At 38.6% G+C, this 21711-nt stretch overlaps 1 protein-coding gene across 1 annotated transcript; it reads right to left on the bottom strand.

The window, feature by feature from the left end:
• Positions 1–510: 510 nt before the first annotated feature.
• On the bottom strand, positions 511–20012 carry OOSP3 (oocyte secreted protein family member 3). Its single transcript, XM_065882447.1, is given in 7 exon segments — positions 511–592; positions 1073–1225; positions 8136–8140; positions 9447–9533; positions 9535–9626; positions 16968–17064; positions 19995–20012. Coding segments are annotated over 7 exon segments (534 nt in total).
• Positions 20013–21711: the final 1699 nt, after the last annotated feature.

Here is a 21711-nt window from a genome sequence, read left to right as displayed (position 1 = left end):
GCACCTTTCTGAAAGTCCTTTATCAACTCTATCTTTTCCAGCTTCATCTTCACTCACCATAAGAAGTCAAACTAAAAGAATTTGAATGCGTTACCAGACAAACTACCAGTACCTCTGTCAGTGGTTTATTGAATGCTATGAACAGCTGTGTGGGTGACAATGACCCTTCCACACCAGCCTCCCAGCTTAGGCCCTGTTTTGAGGTTAATTATTCAGACATCAAGAAGCATAGCCACAAAGACACAGCATGTTTTATTTGTAAAGTCATCTCTCCATAAAAATCATATATCTATATATATCTTATCATAAGAGAATATGCAACGGCTACATTGCCACTTGTTTATAAGAAACACTTTTTTAAAACATATAAAGCATTAGGCACTACCTGAACCCTAACTTCTAGATGACCTCTCAGGACGTGGCACAGAAAAGTTCCAAAATCTGTATTGATGGGTTTTAAAATTAAAGAATGCTATCGTAACAGAGTTATCAAGATTGCCACAGAATAACCTAGAACAGAACCACATGTGTACTCTCATGAACTAAAGAATGAGGCATTTTAAGTGGAAGTGACTGATGGGATGGCTTTGCCAGCAGAATAAAAAGACAGGGAGTTAATAAACAGCTGCAATGTAGTTGCTGACACACTCAGAACCGAAAACACACTGACTAACACTCTGACCACTGAATATTGAGCATCTACTATGTGCCGGTCGTCAGAGGGAATGGTTGAGGAGATTGAGACACATGACAGTTTTTATCCCAGTAAAAGCTATTTAAAGTGAATGGTTTGCTTATCAGATTATGTTTAAACCAGACTGGAGATTTAATGAATCTGACATGATAACTGGGGTGAGGGAAGATTTATCAATAAGACCAGAACATATATAAACACATGGAAATAGCATTTTTTTCCCCAAACATGATTGTAATTAATGTAAGACATCACGTAGACACCATTTAAAACAAAAACCAAAAGAACCAAAACCAAAACACTAATTAGCAGAGCTTTGGGCTTTTTCTTTCCTTATATCAACCCCAGCACCTGCTGCCTGTTCTAAGGATCCTCCCCGAGGAGTGTTGGAAGTATGGAATCCAAGGCAATTCAAACAGGTAAGGGTTGGTTAAGTTCCAGGAAGAACAAGGACTGGTGGAGGGAATATCACTTTTGAACTTTGTAAGACTGTTGTGGATAGTGCTTGGAGTGGCATCCAAAAATGATGAGCTACAAGTTTTAAAGAAGAGAAAACCTGCACGTCAGGTTACATTTAAAAATAAACCATCGAGTCTCATTTTGGCTTGACTCATTGCTGTCCACCCTACTTTAATAGTCATAGGTTCAAGACCACCACCACGCTGCCCCTACTGGATTTTTAAAAAATTTTATTGAAGTGTAGCTGACTTACAATATTGTATTAGTTTTAGGTGTACAATCTATTAAAAATTGCATATTTTTCTAGATTATACTCCATAAAAAGTTGTTACGAAATATTGACTATTTCCCTGTGCTGCTCATTATATCCTCATAAATTACATTATACCTTGTAGTTTGCACCTCTTACTCCCCTTCACCTATGTTGCCCCTCCTCCCACTCCCTCCCCTTTGGTAACCACTAGTTTGTTCTCTGTCTTCGTGAGTCTGTTTTATGTTTGTTGTATTTTGCAGAGTCCACCCATCAACAGATGAATGGACAAAGAAGATGTGGTATATATATACAATGGAATATTAGGCATAAAAAAGAATGAAAATTTGACATTTGTGACAACGTTGATTTGGGGGGAGGGGGAGTGGGAATAACACTATTAAGAATTCCACCTCCGCCTCCCAATGACCCGCTATTGAAGAATCTATTCCCCAATATAGAGAATGTTAGCTCTGATAGCCTTATGAAGAACTTATCCAAAGATAGCTCTCACTAGCATACAGTAAGAGTCCTAGATCTTTAAAATTTTCCACTCATAAAATACTAGAACAGTAAAAGGGTTATTTCATTGATCCTTAAAATAGAAAAAAAAAAGTTTAGGGGGGCCTACCTGGTGGCACAGTGGTTGAGAGTCTGCCTGCCGATGCAGGGGACACGCGTTCGTGCCCCGGTCCGGGAAGATCCCACATGCTGCGGAGCGGCTGGGCCCATGAGCCATGGCCGCTGAGCCTGCGCGTCTGCAGCCTGTGCTCCGCAACGGGAGAGGCCGCAGTAGTGAGAGGCCCGCGTACCGCAAAAAAAAACAACAAAAAAAGTTGAGGACTTTTTCCCAAAAGCCATAGGGTCATGGTATCTATATTAAACAAGCACCCGAATTCCCTTTTAGAAAAAAACCTTTTTCAATCCAATTATGTGCATTCGGGTGTACAGGATTTATCTAAGTTACCAAAATTGGAAAACATTAGGTCTTGTATAGAATAAAGAATTATAAACTGAAGTCAGGATTTAATTTCTTCTAAATGTTTGGCCTTAAAGAGTGGACAATGAGGGCTTCCCTGGTGGCGCAGTGGTTGAAAGTCCACCTGCCGATGCAGGGGACACGGGCTCGTGCCCCGGTCCGGGAAGATCCCACATGCCGTGGAGCGGCTGGGCCCGTGAGCCATGGCCGCTGAGCCTGCGCGTCCCGAGCCTGTGCTCCGCGACGGGAGAGGCCACAACAGTGAGAGGCCCGCGTACCGCAAAAAAAAAAAAAAAATGTCTTTTTTGTCCCGTTAGGTTTTCTCCAGGGGAGTCATTTTTTATTCAGTTCTCTGTTGTAACATAATGCAGAAAGAGGTCGCTGGAAAAATTCCTTTAAGGTGTATTGTTTTCAGGTGAGTGTTACAGGCCAGCTGGTTCTCATTTTACTTTCTATGAACTACTTGTTAAAAGTAAAATGTTTATAGCACAGGGAGATCAGCTTCAGTGCTTTGTGACCACCTAGAGGGGTGGGGTAGGGAGGGTGGGAGGGAGATGCAAAAGGGAGGCAGGCAGACTCTCAACCACTGCGCCACCAGGGAAGCCCAAAAAAAGACCTTTTTAATTGAAGTATACCATCTCACACAGAAGTTTTAATGAAATTGGAACAAGAAACAGATCAATTCAAGATGTAAAATCTTTACATTAAAGTCTCTTCCCATGGATTCTGAAGAGACGGTTTCCACAAAGACCACTAAGAAAATGCCAACTCAGGCTCTGGACCATCGGTGCCACCAGTTAGCATTTCTGGAGACTGAAATTGTGAAATTGAAATGATGAATGGCCAGGCTAGAAACAAAGGCTACAGCTTCTACTTAATAATTTTACTCTGGAGATTTGGCTTTCAATATTACCACAGTGCTAGAAAGATTACAGAGAAGCACTTTTATTTAAAGCCATAATTGGAGTTTTGTGTCTTCTGACTACGTGCTTATTGGGGAGACATTCAAAAACACTGTGTTATGGCAAAATAAAAATTTCCATAATCCTAACACAGGGACAACCTCTGTAAACACATTTAGGTGTATACTTTTGCTGTTACTCATTTTTAAATTGTCATACTGGATTACCATTTTTCAACCTGTTAATTTATACAATAAATATTGTCATGTAAATAAAATATTTCCAAGGACATTTCATAGGCATATAACATTCAGTAACATGTGTTGCTATTAAATGTGTTATTTCAGTCAAAATTCTATCAATTGTATATAAAGTATGGGAAATGGATACTATGTGCTCCTTATTTCTCTTATTAATTAAAAATGTATTCAATAGTAAGTTCCAGTATAGCAGAATAAAGATCACCAAAAATTCACTTCTCCAAAAGGGAACCCTCCCTACACTGTTGGTGGGAATGTAAATTGGTGCAACCACTACGGAGAACAGTATGGAAGTTCCTTTAAAAACTAAAAATAGAGTTACCATATCATCCAGGATTCCCACTCCCAGGCTTATGTCCAGAGAAAACTCTAATTCAAAAAGATACATGCACCCCAATGTTCATAGCAGCACTGTTTACAGTAGCCAAGACATGGAAGCAACCTAAATGTCCATCAACAGATGAATGGATAAAGAAGATGGGGTATATACACACAGTGGAATATTACTCAGCCATAAAAAAGAATGAAGCATTGCCATTTACAGCAACATGGATAGACCTAGGGATTATCATACTAAGTGAAGTAAGTCAGACAAAGACAGATATCATACGGTATCACTTAATGTGTGAAGTTTACAAAATGATACAGATGAACTTATTTACAAAACATAAATAGACCCACAGACATACAAAACAAATTTATGGTTGCCAGAGCAGGAAAAGGTGGGGTAATGGATAAATTAGGAGTTTGGGATTAGCAGACACAAACTACCATATGCAAAATGGATAAACAACAAGGTCCAGCTGTATAGTACAGGGAACTAGATTCAATATCTTGTAATAACTACAATGGAAAAGAATCTGAAAAGAATATATATATATATAGATATATATAACGGAATCCCTTTGCTGTACATCAGAAACTAACAACATTGTAAATCAATTATATTTCAATTAAAATCAAAAAACAAAAATTCACTTTTCTAAAAAATAAAAGACAGAAAAAACTGGCAGAAACTGTCAAATTTAACTTTCTCACAATTCTAGAAATTAACCTAAGACTTGCAACCATCCAAGGAGCATGTATTCAAGACTAACGGTGGAATCTCAGTAAGAACAATGAGCTTTGTGACATTCTAAGTTGTTCTGTGCCAATTCCTATCTCCCCAGCTCCATAGTAGCCATGAAAACCAACAGCCTAGCAGAACCCAAAGAACACAGAACAGTCTGGGGCTCCCTAAAATCCCATCCCCAGAGAACTGTCATTACTGGAGCTCTGTGGAAGTTTTCCTGAAATCCTGGTCTTAATTTGACTTAACTCAAAATATGCTCAATTTGAATAGACCTAGATCAAGTAAGCAGATTGAATTAATAATTAAACACTACCCACAAAGAAAAAATCCAAGCCTACATGGCTTCACTGGTGAATTCTACCAAACATTTAAAGAATTAATACCAATGCTTCACAAACTCTCCCAAGAAATAGAAGAGGACAAAACTGCTCAACTCATTCTATGAAGCCAGTATTACCCTGATACCAAAACCAGACATCACAAAAAGAACTACAGACCAATATACTGTATGAATGTAGATATGAAATCCCTTAATAAAATACTAGAAAAGTGACACATAGACAAATGGAAAACAATAGGGAGAGCCCAGAAGTAAACTATTACATATTATAGTCAATTAATTTATGACAAGCCAAGAATACACATTAGGGAAAGTAGAGTCTCTTCAATAAATAGTATTGGGAAAACTGGACAGCCATATGCAAAAGAATGAACCTGGACCACTATATTACACCATATATAAAAATTAACCCAAAGTGGATCAAAGACTTGGACATAAGATCTGAAGCCATAAAACTCCTAGAGGAAAACATAGGCAATATATTTCTTGACACTGGTCTTGGCAATGTTTTTTTTGTTTTGTTTTGGATCTGACTCCAAAAGCAAAGGCAACAAAAGTAAGAATAAACAAGTGAACTACATCAAACTAAAAAACTTCTGCACAGCAAAGGAAGTCATCAATAAAATTAAAAGGCAACCTACTGAATGGGAGAAAGTATTTGTAAATCATATATCTTATTAGGGGTTAATATCCAAAATATGTAAAGAACTCATACAATTCAATAAAAAAAATCCAATTTTTAAAAACAGGCAGAAGATCTGAATAGACATTTTTCCAAAGACAACATGCAGATAGCCACCAAGTACATGGAAAAATGCTCAATCATCAGGGAAATGCAAATCAAAACCACAATGAGATATCATCTCACACCTGTTAAAATGGCTATTATCAAAAAGGCAAGAAATAACAAGTGTCAGTGAGGACGTGAAGAAAAGGGAACAACTGTGCACTGTTGGTGGGAATGTAAATTGGTGCAACCACTATGGAAATCAGTATGGAAGTTCCTCAAAAAAAATTAAAAATAGAATTACCATATGATCCAGAAATTCCACTTCTGGGTACTTATATGAAGAAAATGAAAACACCAATTTGAAAAAATTTCTGCACCCCACCATGTTCACTGCAGCATTGTTTACAATAGCCAAGACATGGAAACAACCTAAGTGTCTACTGATGAATGAATGGATAAAGAAAATACACACACACACACACAAATAGAATATTATTCCAGGATAAAAAATAAAATCTCACCATTCACGACAACATGGATGGACCTTGAGGGCATTATGCTAAGTGAAGTAAGTCAGATAGAGAAAGACAAATACTGCATGATCTCACTTATATATGGAACGTATACATAACATACTTAAAAAGCAAAAACAAACAAACAAACAAACCCAAGCTCACACAGAGAACAGACTGGTCAGACTGGTGATTACCAGAGGCAGGGATTGGGGGTGGGCAAAATGGGCGAAGAGGGTCAAAAGGTACAAACTTCCGGTTACAGAATCAATAAGTGATGGAGATGTAATGGACAACATAGTGACTCTAGTTAATAATACTGTATTGCATATTTTCAGTATACTTTTAAGTATATCTTGAAAGTTCTCATCACAAAAAAAACGAAAGTTTGAAGCTACGTGTGGTGATGTATATTAACTAGGCTTATCATGGTGGTCATTTTGTTATATATAAATATTGAATCATTATGTTGTACACCTGAAACTAATGTAATGTTATATGTCAATTATACCTCAATAAAAATTTTTAAAAAGAAAAGAAATTCATCCAATAAGTACATGAAAAGATATGCAATATCATTAATCACCAGGGAAATGCAAATCAAAACTACAATAATACCATTTCACACCCCCTAAGGTTACCAGAATCCAAAAGACAGAAAATAGCAAGTATTGGCAAGGATGTGGAAAAACTGGACCCTCATACACTGCATGTAAAATACGACAGTCACTTTGGGAAAGTCTGGCAGTTCCTCAAAAATGTAGCGTTACCCCGTGACCCCACAATTTAACGTCTACATATTTACCCGAGATAATTCAAAACTAGTGCACAAATGCGCACAGCAGCACTATTCATCATAGCCAGGAAGTGGAAACAACCCAAGTGTGGTACATCCATACAATGAACTATTATTCGGCAATGAAAAGGAATTAAGTATTGATATATAGTACAGTGTGGATAAACTTTGAAAACATGCTAAGTGGAAGAATTCAGTCACAGAAGGCTGCACATTACATGATTCCATTTATATGCAATGTCGAGAATATGCTAATTTATAGAAAGAGAAGTTAGATTAGTGGTTTCCAGGAGCTGGGGGAAAGCAGACCGGGGAGTGACTGCTAATGGATATGAGGTGCCTTTTGGGGGTGATTAAAATACTCTGGAATTACATAGTGATGATGATTGCACATCTTTGTAAATATACTAAAACCACTATATTGTACACTTTAAAATTTTTTAAATAAACTATTCTTCCCTACTCCATGACAGGTAGTTAAACCGAGTGATAAAGCCCTGCTTTTTTTTTTTTTTAAATGCTAACTAATGGAATTCTAGATGCTACCCTTTGATGGAAAATCTTCACAATAAATAAAAGTAAACCTGAGAAAGAAATGAAGCCACCAAGGAAGAGATCCTTTGTACCATATAACTTGTTCAAAGAATCTGACTTGGTAAGGTGTTAAATCAAAATCCCCCTCCCCCACCCCTCCACCCAGTCCTGGAACTTGAGAATTTTCAAAACCATAAACCAAATTGTTCCACACATACAAATCTATCCTTGAAAGTATAATTTCAAAAGGGTCTTGTAATACTGAAAATTTTGAAAATGGTTTCCATGCCCTAAGAAAATAACCTTTAGGGCTTCCCTGGTGGTGCAGTGGTTGAGAGTCTGCCTGCTAATGCAGGGGACACGGGTTTGAGCCCTGGTCTGGGAAGATCCCACATGCCGTGGAGCAACTAGGCCCTTGAGCCACAACTACTGAGCCTGCTCATCTGGAGCCTGTGCCCCGCAACAAGAGAGGCCGCGGTAGTAAGAGGCCCGCGCAATGCGATGAAGACTGGCCCCCGCTCACCGCAACTAGAGAAAGCCCTCGCACAGAAATGAAGACCCAATACAGCAAAGTTAATTAATTAATAAACTCCTACCCCCAACATACATGTTCTTTAAAAAAAAAAAAAAGAAAAGAGCCTTTAAAGAAATCTGTAGCTCTGATGGATTGTTTCATTTCATAGTTTTCTGTCCCTGTAATAACATTGTAGTTGATCTCTGTGCATCGCTCTTACTATCTCTTATTTAATTGTATAAACTTTGTAAAGCCATGCTATCAATATTTTAGCCTTTGTTGTTTTTTCCCTTATGCCCATAATAAGTCATGCTTTGAAATATGAGAAAGGTACATGAAGGCAAAAGAAATTAGAAATATGCGTACTTCAAAAAAGAAGTTGAATTAGCAAGTTTTGTGGATGTAAAGTAGTAAATTGAAGGAAACTGGAATTGTTCATATTACTCACAAACCACATACCTCTCAATAGATAGTTGAGCTATTCTCCATATAATGTTTCTCTACATACATATCTTTTTAGTTCATGTTGTAAAACCACTGCATGTTAAGTGCAAAGTCCACTTTTTCTTCCTCCACTAAAGGTCAATGTTGAATTGCCTGAAAGTTCCTGTCAGAAAATCCAGATTCATTCCCGCTCTCCCGCTCCCTAGTTCTATTACCTTAGACATGTTACCTAGACTTGACTTCACTCTAGCTATATAACCACAAAGAAAAATGAAAAACAGAGGAGGTTTTACCACCAAGGATCAAAAAATTACAATCTTAGCCAATAACTCCAAGGAGTATATTTGAAAGGGCAATTATAGACCAAACTCATTCACGGACAGAGATGTAAAAATTATCAAAGTACTAGCAAATTCACCTCTCGTCAAACATTCTCAGATCTCTCCTTCTGAATCCCCCTAGTGCTTTCTATCTCTGACAAACATTTCAATCCACAATTTTCCATTGCCTCCTTCTTCCAAAGAAGGATGTAAATCTCAATTTACCAGTATCTAAGCTTCAGTCCTTCCTCTGTTGGACAGCTCCATGACTTGGGGTAAATTGTTAGCCTTTTTAGCCTCAGTTACTTAACATGAAAACTGGGAATGATATGTTCTTTTCAGTGTTTCTAGACTTTAGGAGATCTAAGGACCAAAGATGTATGAGTGGTTGAAAAGTCATAATAAAATATATGGCAATGTATTCTCCCCAGTGGGCCATGAGCTTTTCAAGGCCAATTCCTGGGTCCCATTGGTCTTTCTATTCTAAAAGTATCAAACTCAAGTGTCATAAAAATGAGCAGGTTCTTCACCTTTGGCTTTGACCTTGACTCCACCCATCTTGCACCAGCTAAGCACAGCAGCCACTGCAAGGTAAGATGGGGGGCGTAGTTTGTTATTGTGAAATGGTCACAGCTCTTACCTCTTTCTCAATCCCACACTCAATGACAAGATAATTAAACTCATACCCCTTCTCAGTTAGGCTGGTGACAGGACAACCAGTTCTCAAGAGACACTTCATCAGAATGCAAGAGGCGGCCTTGATCAAGTAGAGTCAGTGGAACAACAGCCCAGAATGTAGAAGAAGTACACCCTATGGACACTGTTGAAAGAATCCAAAAAAGAAAGATTCAGATAGAAATTTTTGTCCTAGAGGACACTGAAAGAAACTTGGAGCTTCTTATTAAAATATATATATAGATACATATATATATATCTATGCATATGTATATATACCCCTTAGAACACCCTTGACAGATGCAGTGTGATTGTTCAGATAAAGTCATAACAGTTGTGAGTGAAAATTAACCTCAGGTCAGACTTGCAGGCTTATCTGGAGACATCCTCCATCTCCTTCACCCAGTACCATTTCCCTAAAAACTACAGACTTAAGCTAAACGTGGGATGCTGTCTCCGCTTCACTTGCTGTGTGGGATTGGCCCCAGACTGGAGGAGCCTCAAGCTGGTACGATGGCCTTGGGTCTACATGACAAAACCAGTGTAAATGATGGGTGGGACACGAAAACAGCAGCTTCTCTGTAGCCTCTGGCCCTCCTCTAAAGCAGCCAAACACACCTTTTATGGGTGAAGGGACAAAGGAAACCATATATTCGAGCAATATATGGTTCTGCCAATGTAATGAAGGTCTGTACCTGCTGTGTCTCCTGCCCTGTATCCTTCTATAAAGCAAAATGAAGATAGTCTTAGATTAAAGCCTATTGGTGTCTGGTGAGTCTGACTGTGAAATCAAATCATCCACAGCCATGGGCCCTCATTAATTCTACTACAAGGAATATATCCTAAGGAAGTTTTTAGATAGAGATGTACAGGCATTCTTACAAATAAAGCTATCCATCACTATATTTTCATGATAAGGAAATACTAGAAATAAAAAAATGTTTAAAGTACTACATAGAAAGTAAACTTATCTAGTGACTTTTTTAATAAAGAAAGAGATATATAGTTTAGGTGAGAAAAAATGACTGTAAAGTAAGCCACAGGTCTGACACATGGACAAAGTAAGTGGGTTGCAAATAAAACAACAGATATTACCAAAAAACAAAAAGAAGAAAAGAAAAAAATCCCACTAACTCAAAAAGATACATGGACCCCAATGTTCATAGCAGCATTATTTACAATTGCCAAGTCATGGAAGCAACCTAAATATCCATCAACAGACATGGTGTGTGTGTGTGTGTGTGTGTGTGTGTGTGTGTGTGTGTGTATATACACACATACACAATGGAATACTACTCAGCCATAAAAAAGAATGAAATTTTGCCATTTGCAGCAACATGGATGGACTTGGAGGACATTATGCTAAGTGAAATAAGTCAGACAGAGAAAGGTAAACACTGTATCATATCACTTATATGTGGAATCTAAAAATATAACAAACTAGTGAATATAACAAAAAGAAGCAGACTCACAGGTATAGAGAACAAACGAGCGGTAACTGGGGGTGGGTGCATTATAGGGGTGGGAGAGTGGGAGGTATAAACTATTGGGTGTAAAGTAAGCTCAAGATTGTATTAAACAACACAGGGAATGTAGCCAATATTTTATAATAACTGATTAAATGGAAAGTAACCTTTAAAATAGTATAAAAGATTTTTAAGCAGATATAAAAGATAACTTTATGACTTAGGAAAAATAAATCAGGAGAGAAAAATGAAGATCTTTGTTTCCACGCCTCGATTTAGAAGTAACACACAAACACTCAAATAGAGTTACAGATGTAGAAAACAAATTTATGGTTACCAGGGGGTAAGGGGCTGGGGGGGATAAACTGGGAGATTGGGATTGACATACACACACTACTATATATAAACTAGATAATAAGGACCTGCTGTATATCACAAGGAACACTACTCAATACTCTAATAAACTATATGGGAAATGAATCTAAAAAAGAGTGGATACATGTATATGTATAACTGATTCACTTTGCTGTACACCTGAAACTAACACAACATTGTAAATCAACTATACTCCAATAAAAAATTTTTAAATAGATAAATAAATAAAAACAAGGGGACAGGGGATGACCAGAGATAGGGGGCTGATAATGAGTAGATCAGAATGGGACATGGAAAAGAAAGCTGAAACTTCAAGCAGGGAAATCTTTTCCGCAAGGCAGGGAAATGAGGTGGAGAGCTGTGCAGTGGAAAATACCTACATCTAAAAGGAAACATAAAAAATAGCTCTTGACATCCACCAGAGGGCAGACAGCAGAAGCAAGAAGAACTACAATCCTGCAGGCTGTGGAACAAAAACCACATTCACAGAAAGACAGACAAGATGAAAAAGCAGAGGGCTATGTATATGTACCAGATGAAGCAAGAAGATAAAACTCCAGAAAAACAACTAAATGAAGTGGAGATAGGCAACCTTCCAAAAACAGAATTCAGAATACTGATAGTGAAGATGATCCAGGACCTCAGAAAAAGAATGGAGACAAAGATCGAGAAGATGCAAGAAATGTGTAACAAAGACCTAGAAGAATTAAAGAACAAACAAACAGAGATGAACAATACAATAACTGAAATGAAAACTACACTAGAAGGAATCAATAGCAGAATAACTGAGGCAGAAGAACAGGTGAGTGACCAGGAAGACAGAATGGTGGAATTCACTGCTGTGGAACAGAATAAAGAAAGAAGAATGAAAAGAAATGAAGACAGCCTAAGAGACGTCTGGGACAACACTAAACACAACAACATTCACATTATAGAGGTCCCAGAAGGAGAAGAGAGAGAGAAAGGACCCGAGAAAATATCTGAAGAGATTATAGCCGAAAACTTCCCTAACATGGGAAAGGAAATAGCCACCCAAGTCCAGGAAGTGCAGAGAGTCCCATACAGGATAAACCCAAGGAGAAACATGCCGAGACACATAGTAATCAAATTGGCAAATATTAAAGACAAAGAAAAATTATTGAAAGCAGCAAGGGGAAAATGACAAATAACATACAAGGGAACTCCCATAAGGTTAACAGCTGATTTCTCAGCAGAAACTCTAAAAGTCAGAAGGGTGTGGCATGATATACTTAAAGTGATGAAAGGGAGGAAACTACAGCCAAGATTACTCTACCTGGCAAGGACCTCATTCAGATTTGATGGAGAAATCAAAAGCTTTACAGACAAGCAAAAGCTAAGAGAATTCAGCACCACCAAACCAGCTCTACAACAAATGCTAAAGGAACTTCTCTAAGTGGGAAACACAAGAGAAGAAAAGGACATACAAAAACAAACCCAAAACAATTAAGTGGTCATAGGAACATACATATCGATAATTACCCTAAACTTGAATGGATTAAATGCTCCAACCAAAAGACACAGGCTTGCTGAATGGATACAAAAAAAAGACCCATATATATGCAGTCTACAAGAGACCCACTTCAGACCTAGGGACACATACAGACTGAAAGTGAGGGGATGGAAAAAGATATTCCATGCAAATGGAAATCAAAAGAAAGCTGGAGTAGCAATACTCATATCAGATAGAATTTAAAATAAGGAATGTTACAAGAGACAAGGAAGGACACTACATAATGATCAAGGGGTCAATCCAAGAAGAAGATATAACAATTATAAATATATATGCATCCAACATAGGAGCACCTCAATACATAAGGCAACTTTCACCAATGGACAGATCATCCAAAATGAAAATAAATATGGAAACAGAAGCTTTAAATGACACAATAGACCAGATAGATTCCATTGGTATTTATAGGACATTCCACCCAAAAACAAAAGATTACACTTTCTTCTCAAGTGCGCACGGAACATTCTCCAGGATAGATCACATCTTGGGTCACAAATCAAGCCTCAGTAAATTTAAGAAAACAGAAATCATATAAAAAATATATTCTGACCACAGCGCTATGAGATTAGAAATGAATTACAGGGAAAAAAACGTAAAAAACATAAACACATGGAGGCCAACACATGGAGGTTACTAAATAACCCAGATCACTGAAGATATCAAAGAGGTAATCAAAAAATACCTAGAGAAAAATGACAATGAAAATACGACGATCCAAAACCTATGGGATGCAGCAAAAGCAGTTCTAAGAGGGAAGTTTATAGCAATACAATCCTACCTCAAGAAACAAGAAAAATCCCAAATAAAAAATCTAAGCTTACACCTAAAGGAACTAGAGAAAGAAGAACAAACAAAACCCAAAGTTAGCAGAAGGAAAGAAATCATAAAGATCAGAGCAGAAATAAATGAAATAGAAACAAAGAAAACAATAGCAAAGATCAAAAAAACTAAAAGCTGGTTCTTTGAGAAGATAACCAAAATTGATAAACCATTAGCCAGACTCATCAAGCAAAAGAGGGAGAAGACTCAAATCAATAAAATCAGAAATGAAAAAGGAGAAGTTACAACAGACACCGCAGAAATACAAAGCATCCTAAGAGACTACTACAAGCAACTCTAGGCCAATAAAATGGACAACCTGGAAGAAATGGACAAATGCTTAGCAAGGTATAACCTTCCAAAACTGAACCAGGAAGAAATAGAAAATATGAAGAGACCAATCACAAGTAATGAAATTGAAACTGTGATGAAAAGTCTTCTTCCAATAAACAAAAGTCCAGGACCAGATGGCTTCACAGGTGAATTCTATCAAACATTTAGAGAAGAGCTAACATCCATCATTCTCAAACTCTTCCAAAAAACTGCAGAAGAAGGAACACTCCCAAACTCATTCTATGAGGCCACCATCACCCTTATACCGAAACCAAAGATACTACAAAAAAAGAAAATTACAGGCCAATATCACTGATGAATATAGATGCAAAAATCCTCAACAAAATACTAGCAAACAGACTCCAACAACACATTAAAAGGATCATACACCATGACCCAGTGAGATTTATCCCAAGGATGCAAGGATTCTTCAATATATGCAAATCAATCAATGTGATAAACCATATGAACAAATTGAAGAAGAAAAACCATATGATCCTCTCAATAGATGCAGAAAAAGCTTCTGACAAAATTCAACACCCATTTATATAAAAACTCTCCAAAAAGTTGGCATAGAGGAAACCTACCTCAACATAATAAAGGCCATATACAACAAACCCACAGCAAACATCATTCTCAATGGTGAAAAACTGAAAGCATTTCCTCTAAGATCAGGAACAAGACAAGGATGTCCACTCTCACCACCATTATTCAACATAGTTTTGGAAGTCCTAGCCACGGCAATCAGAGGAAAAAAAGAAATAAAAGGAATACAGATTGGAAAAGAAGAAGTAAAACAGTCACTGTTTGCTGATGACATGATACCATACATAAAGAATCCTAAAGATGCCACCCGAAAACTACTAGAGCTAATCAATGAATTTGGTAAAGTAGCAGGATACAAAATTAATGCACAGAAATCTCTTGCATTCCTATACACTAATGATGAAAAATCTGAAAAAGAAATTAAGGAAACACTCCCATTTACCACTGCAACAGAAAGAATAAAATACCGAGGAATAAACCTACCTAGGGAGACAAAAGACCTGTATGCAGAAAACGATAAGACACTGATGAAAGAAATTAAAGATAATACCAACAGATGGAGAGATATACCATGCTTTTGGACTGGAAGAATCAATATTGTGAAAATGACTATACTACCCAAAGCAATCTACAGATTCAATGCAATCCTTATCAAATTACCAATGGCATTTTTTACAAAACTACAACAGAGAATCTTAAAATTTGTATGGAGACACACAAGACCCCGAATAGCCAAAGCAGTCTTGAGGGAACAAAATGGAGCTGGAGGAATCAGACTCCCTGACTTCAGACTACACTACAAAGCTACAGTAATCAAGAGAATATGGTACTGGCACAAAAACAGACATATAGATCAATGGAACAGGATAGAAAGCCCAGAGATAAACCCATGCACCTATGGTCAACTAATCTATGACAAAGGAGGCAAGGATATACAATGAAGAAAAGACAGTCTCTTCAATAAGTCGTGCTGGGAAAACTGGACAGCTACATGTAAAAGAATGAAATTAGAACACTCCCTAACTCCATACACAAAAATAAACTCAAAATGGATTAGAGACCTAAGTGTAAGACCAGGCACTATTAAACTCTTAAAGGAAAACATAGGAAGAACACTCTTTGACATAAATCACAGCAAGATATTTTTTGATCTATCTCCTAGAGTAATGGAAATAAAAACAAAAATAAACAAATGGGACCTAATGAAACTTCAAAGCTTTTGCACAGCAAAGGAAGCCATAAACAAGACGAAAAGACAACCCTCAGAATGGGAGAAAATATTTGCCAATGAATCAATGGACAAAGGTTTAATCTCCAAAATATATAAACAGCTCATGCAGCTCAATAGTAAAAAAACAAACAACCCAATTCAAATATGGGCAGAAGACCTAAATAGACATTTCTCCAAAGAAGACACACAGATGGCCAAGAAACACATGAAAAGCTGCTCAACATCACTAATTATTAGAGAAATGCAAATCAAAACTACAATGCGGTATCACCTCATACCAGTTAGAATGGGCATCATCAGAAAATCTACAAACAACAAATGCTGGAGAGGGTGTGGAGAAAAAGGAACCCTCTTGCACTGTTGGTGGGAATGTAAATTAATACAGCCACTATGGACAACAGTATGGAGGTTCCTTAAAAAACTAAAAATAAAATTACCATCTGATCCAGCAATCCCATTACTGGGCATATACCCAGAGAAAACCATAATTCAAAAAGACACATGCACCCCAATGTTCATTGCAGCAGTATTTACAATAGCCAGGTCATGGAAGCAACCTACATGCCCACTGACAGACGAATGGATAAAGAAGATGTGGTACATATATACAATGGAATATTACTCAGCCATAGAAAGGAACGAAATTGGGTCATTTGTTGAGACGTGGATGCATCTAGAGACTGTCATACAGAGTGAAGTAAGTCAGAAAGAGAAAAACAAATATCGTATATTAACACATATATGTGGAACCTAGAAAAATGGTACAGATGAACTGGTTTTCAGGGCAGAAATTGAGACACAGATATAGAGAACAAAGGTATGGACACCAAGTGGGGAAAGCCGCGGGGGGGGCGGGGTGGTGGTGGGCTGAATTGGCCGATTGGGATGGACATGTATACACTGATGTTTATAAAATTGATGACTAATAAGAACCTGCTGTATAAAAGTAAATAAATAAAATTCAAAAATTAAAAAAAAAAAATAGCTCTTCTCCCAGGCATGAGGATAAACTAGATAAATCACTTGCTTTGGGAGGGTGCGGAGGTAGAGGGCAAAAGAGAGGAAGCAACACCACTACAGAAGTCAGGAAAACAAAATGGCAAATCACTTCTACTCAAAACAGCACACAGCAAAAGACCCAGCAACCTCTACACCTTCAGCAAAACATGAGGGCTGCTCTAGTACCTGACTCTTCCTCAGAAAACGCCAAAATTATGCAGAGAAGTAAAGATGATCGTAACCCCACAGAAGCCTTCACGACGTCAGCTCCCAACCAAAGACCCTGGAAAAACACAGGAAATCGGTAGCACCTGATTTGAATACTTTTAGAGCCAATGCCACACCCAGCTGACTGCATTTACAAGTCACTTTGTGCTGATTGATTTTATTTTCCAGGAATATGGATTGTTTTTGCTGATTCAAATTGCTTAATATCTGGAAAATAGGGAAAGCACAAAGCACAAAATTAAACTCTTTATAAAAGCCACCATTTTTTATATTCAGAGAAAGACTTCTTTCTACCACCTGAAACTTGACATTCTCCTGATCACTCCAGTACAGAAATCAGGAATGCAAAGAAAGTACCACAACAAATCTTTGAGAATGTGACTTCTCCAGGCCCTCTGAAGTTCCTGGGAGAAGATGATCAGCGTGTCAATGTGTGTTTATTGAATTGTTGGGGAATGACATTTAGGGAGATATTTTAAACCAGTAGTTGTCCAACCTTAGCAGGATCAGAATCACCTGCAGGGCTTGTTAAAACACAGATTGCTAGGCTGTGCCCCAGATTCTAATTCGAGGCTGCCATGGGGCCTAAGAATGTGTTTCTGAAAGTTCCAGGTGATGCTGATGTGCTGGTCCCAGGACCACACTTTGAGAACCACTGACTCAGATAATATTACTTTAGAGAACCACATAGTTCAATGGCTCACAAACTTTAGGTTAATTATCAAAATTATCAGGAGGGTTATTTAAAAGTGTAGATGTCGGGCTTCCCTGGTGGCACAGTGGTTAAGAGTCCGCCTGCCGATGCAGGGGACACGGGTTCATGCCCCGGTCCGAGAAGATCCCACATGCCACGGAGCGGCTAGGCCCGTGAGCCATGGCCACTGAGCCTGTGCGTCCAGAGCCTGTGCTCCGCAACGGGAGAGGCCCCAACAGTGAGAGGCCCGCGTACCGCAAAAAAAAAAAAATGTAGATGTCTTAGTTCCACTCCAGTCCAATGGGATCTAATTGTAGCTGAAAGCTTTAGAGTACATCTGAATCACTGCAGGTTCTTCTGAAAAAATGTACATTTCTAGAGTCTAAACCAGAGGGACAAGGCCCAGGAATCTGCATTTTTAACAATTGCCCCAGGTGATTCGTGGAGGCTCATACTTTGAGAAACCTGGAGCGGAGGTCCTCAGGACTACTGATGAGGGAGGGAGGGAGGGAGGGAGGCCTCCAGTTCTCCTTCAGTGATTTCCATTTCATCTGTTTTACATTAGAGCCTTTTTTTTTAACCACCAACGTTATAAATCCTCTATGTCATTTGAAGTGTAAGATCTTAATATTAAAGTAAAAACTAGATGTGACTAGAGGTTGCTCCATAAATGTCATCTTTGATACATCAATGAGGAATAAAAAAGTAGGATTCCAAATCCTACTTCCCTTCATATATTCTCCTGGTATTTCCAACACCTATATAATATAAATGCTATAAATGTAAAACAAATGTTTTATAAATTTATAAAATTATACATTTACAAATGTAAAACATTTATGTTATTTGTGCTAGCAGTTGTGCTCTTTTGAGGATCTGGAATGATCTAAAAGAAAACAGAGAGACCAGTCCAACCAGCACGATACTGGGCCTAATTCCAGAATCGACAATCTGAACAAAGTCTTTCCATAAGAGGGAAGAAAAACCTTCACCCAAGGCAGCACTTCCCTCCTCCCAACTGTAGCTTCTTCTAGACATCCACACATTATAATAGGAAAAAAGGGGTGGGATAAATCAGCATGCCACCAGGCCATTTTGTACCACCTCCAGATCTGGGAAGGAAGGACCTCTGCTCACGACTCAGGCTCTAGAGGGCTTCATTCTGGCCTTCTCCACTGTGCCCTTTGCCTGGGGGAGAAGATGTGTTGGATCAAGAGGACAAGCCACCCAGAGCCCAAACCTCCAGAATTTTCTACCCAAATGGTCCTCATTTCACACCCAAGGCTCACATGAGTCTCTCCTCTGAGTCTGTCCTCCCTGGTGTGGGTACCCCTTGGCCCAGTGGGTGACCAAAAGGTAGTTGCCTACTAGAAATATGACCAGAACTTGGACACGTCATTTGTAGTGTCCGCACCCATGCTCTCCGTGTGTGTGGGGCCCCTCAAAACACAGACTGGAGTGGGACTGGGAAGAGAGGAGAAATTGGGCCACAGGCTATGGGTGGGAGAGTAAAGTGGAGTGGAGATAGATGGTGGCTCTCACCACATTGCAATGTTCCAACACAGAACCCTGAGGACTCTGAAAATTCCAAATTAAAATCTGCCTTTCTACCTCATTATGAAAGTTGGTTCGTCAAAATAGGAGGTCAGAACATATCTTGTTTAACAGTTTCTTTGATTGATTTATAAGTTTTATAAGATATCTGGAACACGTGCCTCCACTTGTACCCTTGCTCCTGTCCCCATATATGCTGGATAGGAATGGACCTGGGCCATTTGGGCTCAGCTCAGTGTAGCTGGTCCTGGGCCATATCTACTGATCTCCTTGGAAGCTTTTAGGACCTTGTCTAGCTCAGCCAACGACCTTGAAGGATCTGGATTTTACTAGACTTCTTGGTTCACCCCTCAATGTTCACATCTAGTAAATCAAGCAAATAAATGGAATTACATAAGTCGTGTTTAACAGCACGTACAGAGGTGAAACAAAAGGAGTACAGATTATCTCACAGTGCATTTACCTGATTAGATAAAGAAATACTGAATAATAGATGACTCTAATGTACTTAATAGTTGGGTGACCTTGACTCCAGACCCCGGATGCTTAAATCCTGAATTCTCTCTCAATCTTGCTGGAAACCTCCTCAATCTTCTACTTTTATTTTCTAGTTTGTTCCTATGTAAACTTCTAACATTTATCACAATGTGATTATAGGCCAATACATGTTATTAATTTATTATTTGGTTTAAGCATCTGGGGCGGTTCCTTTCAGCAAATATTTGACAACCTCTCACGTAGCAGGCATTCTGCATGGTGCAGTAGGAGATACAATGGTGAACAAGGAAGATTGACCCTTGCCTTTGAGGAGCTCACTGTCTGGCAGAGGAATGAACAATAAACAAACACAGTTAAGAAATATTGATAATTCTGCAAATAACTAATTGCATTTCTCGTATGTGCTACAAAGGAAAGTACAGAGTGCCAAGGGTGTAGATAACAGAGGAACATAACCAAGTCTGGAGGTGCCACGAGAGTGTCCCTGAGGAAGTACAGCTCCCCTTAACCACAAGGGATGCCTGAAACAGAGGATAGTACCAAACCCTATATATACTGTTTTCCCTATACGTACATAGCTATAATAAAGTTTAATTTATAAATTAGGCACAATAAGAGATTAAGAACAATAACTAGTAATAAGATAGAACAATTATAACAACATACTATAATAAATGGCAGGTGAATGTGGTCCCCCACCCCAGGATACCTTACTGTAAGAATGTAATGCCTTTTTCCATTTTAAGGAAGCACTTTTCATGCACCGTGGCCTTCCCTTTTGCAGTCTGAGGTGGCTATAGGTAGACTGGATCCTGGGTGAAGCCTACTGTACCTCATAAGTTTGATCATGACTCTGTATCCAACCTCACTGGTGCTGGTAGAGCAGAGTAGACATCGCTGGCAGGAGATTGGAGGGTGGGAGAAAAGGAGGATCTAGGGTATTTCTCCCCCTTAATCTCTCCTCATGAGACATCTCCAGTGAGGGTACCCCTGCCAGGCAGCCCTACCGTCCACAGTTCCATGGCTTCCGTTGGCCCCTCCAAGTCTAGGGTAGTGACAGTCTGCAGTTGCTAAACTCTGGGGCGCCTCATCTTCTCCTATTTACTCTTTCAGCTCTTCTAAAACCCCTCGTTATTAGCAGAAAATGAGATATTAATAACCTGTGGCATGTGGTGGCATCACACTAAATCTATCACCCATTGCTTCTCACGATGAGCCAGTTGAAGGCAAGATTTTTGAAGGTCAGTTAGCTTCTGCAGTTGGCTGTGATGGCAACAGTAATGATTTAGGAGAATATGGGGTGAGATGGCTACTTCTGACATCATGGATCAGCTTACAGGAATAAAATTTTAAGTCCAAGATCTTAAGTTCTCTGTTTGACTTATGTTCAGAAAACCAGAGAACTTCTATACAAGCCTGACAAGATGTCATTATTTCTTATACCCACAGGCCAGAGGAGGCTGAGAATGAATGCCAAGAGCTAACTGTACAGCTTGCAGAATTATGATGCAAGTGTAGCTTACAGCCCACCAAAGTCTCTGTTGTAAGGATTTGATCATTGACTAGGAAGGAGTGGGATCCTAAGAATCAAGACAGGTATTTTGAATATACTTGAAAGGACCTGAGAATCTTAATCATGTAATCAATTTGAAACTTTCTTGTTAAAAGAATTAGCTTCTCCTATCCTGGCTGAACAGCCTAGGCTTCCTTTGCTTAAAGACCCTATAATTACCTAAGTTGAGGCAGTTTTCCTGCAAGGATACGGCTATTCTCCTTAAACCCTAGACCTATGACCACTCATTGTCTCTGGAACCATCACTAGGGTTAGATCCCACTATGCCCCAGGAAGACAAGTGCAAAGTTTGATCCAACATGAGACAGCTTAAACACAAAAATAATTACGAGATCTTTCTAATTTACATTTGCAGAAACCTAGGAAAGATATTTGGAATTGGA

This window comes from Phocoena phocoena, chromosome 8 (assembly GCF_963924675.1).
Source record: "Phocoena phocoena chromosome 8, mPhoPho1.1, whole genome shotgun sequence".
Taxonomy (NCBI): Eukaryota; Metazoa; Chordata; class Mammalia; order Artiodactyla; family Phocoenidae; genus Phocoena; species Phocoena phocoena.
The sequence above is the reverse complement of the archived record's forward strand: the minus strand, read 5'-3'. Positions and strand labels throughout refer to the sequence as shown.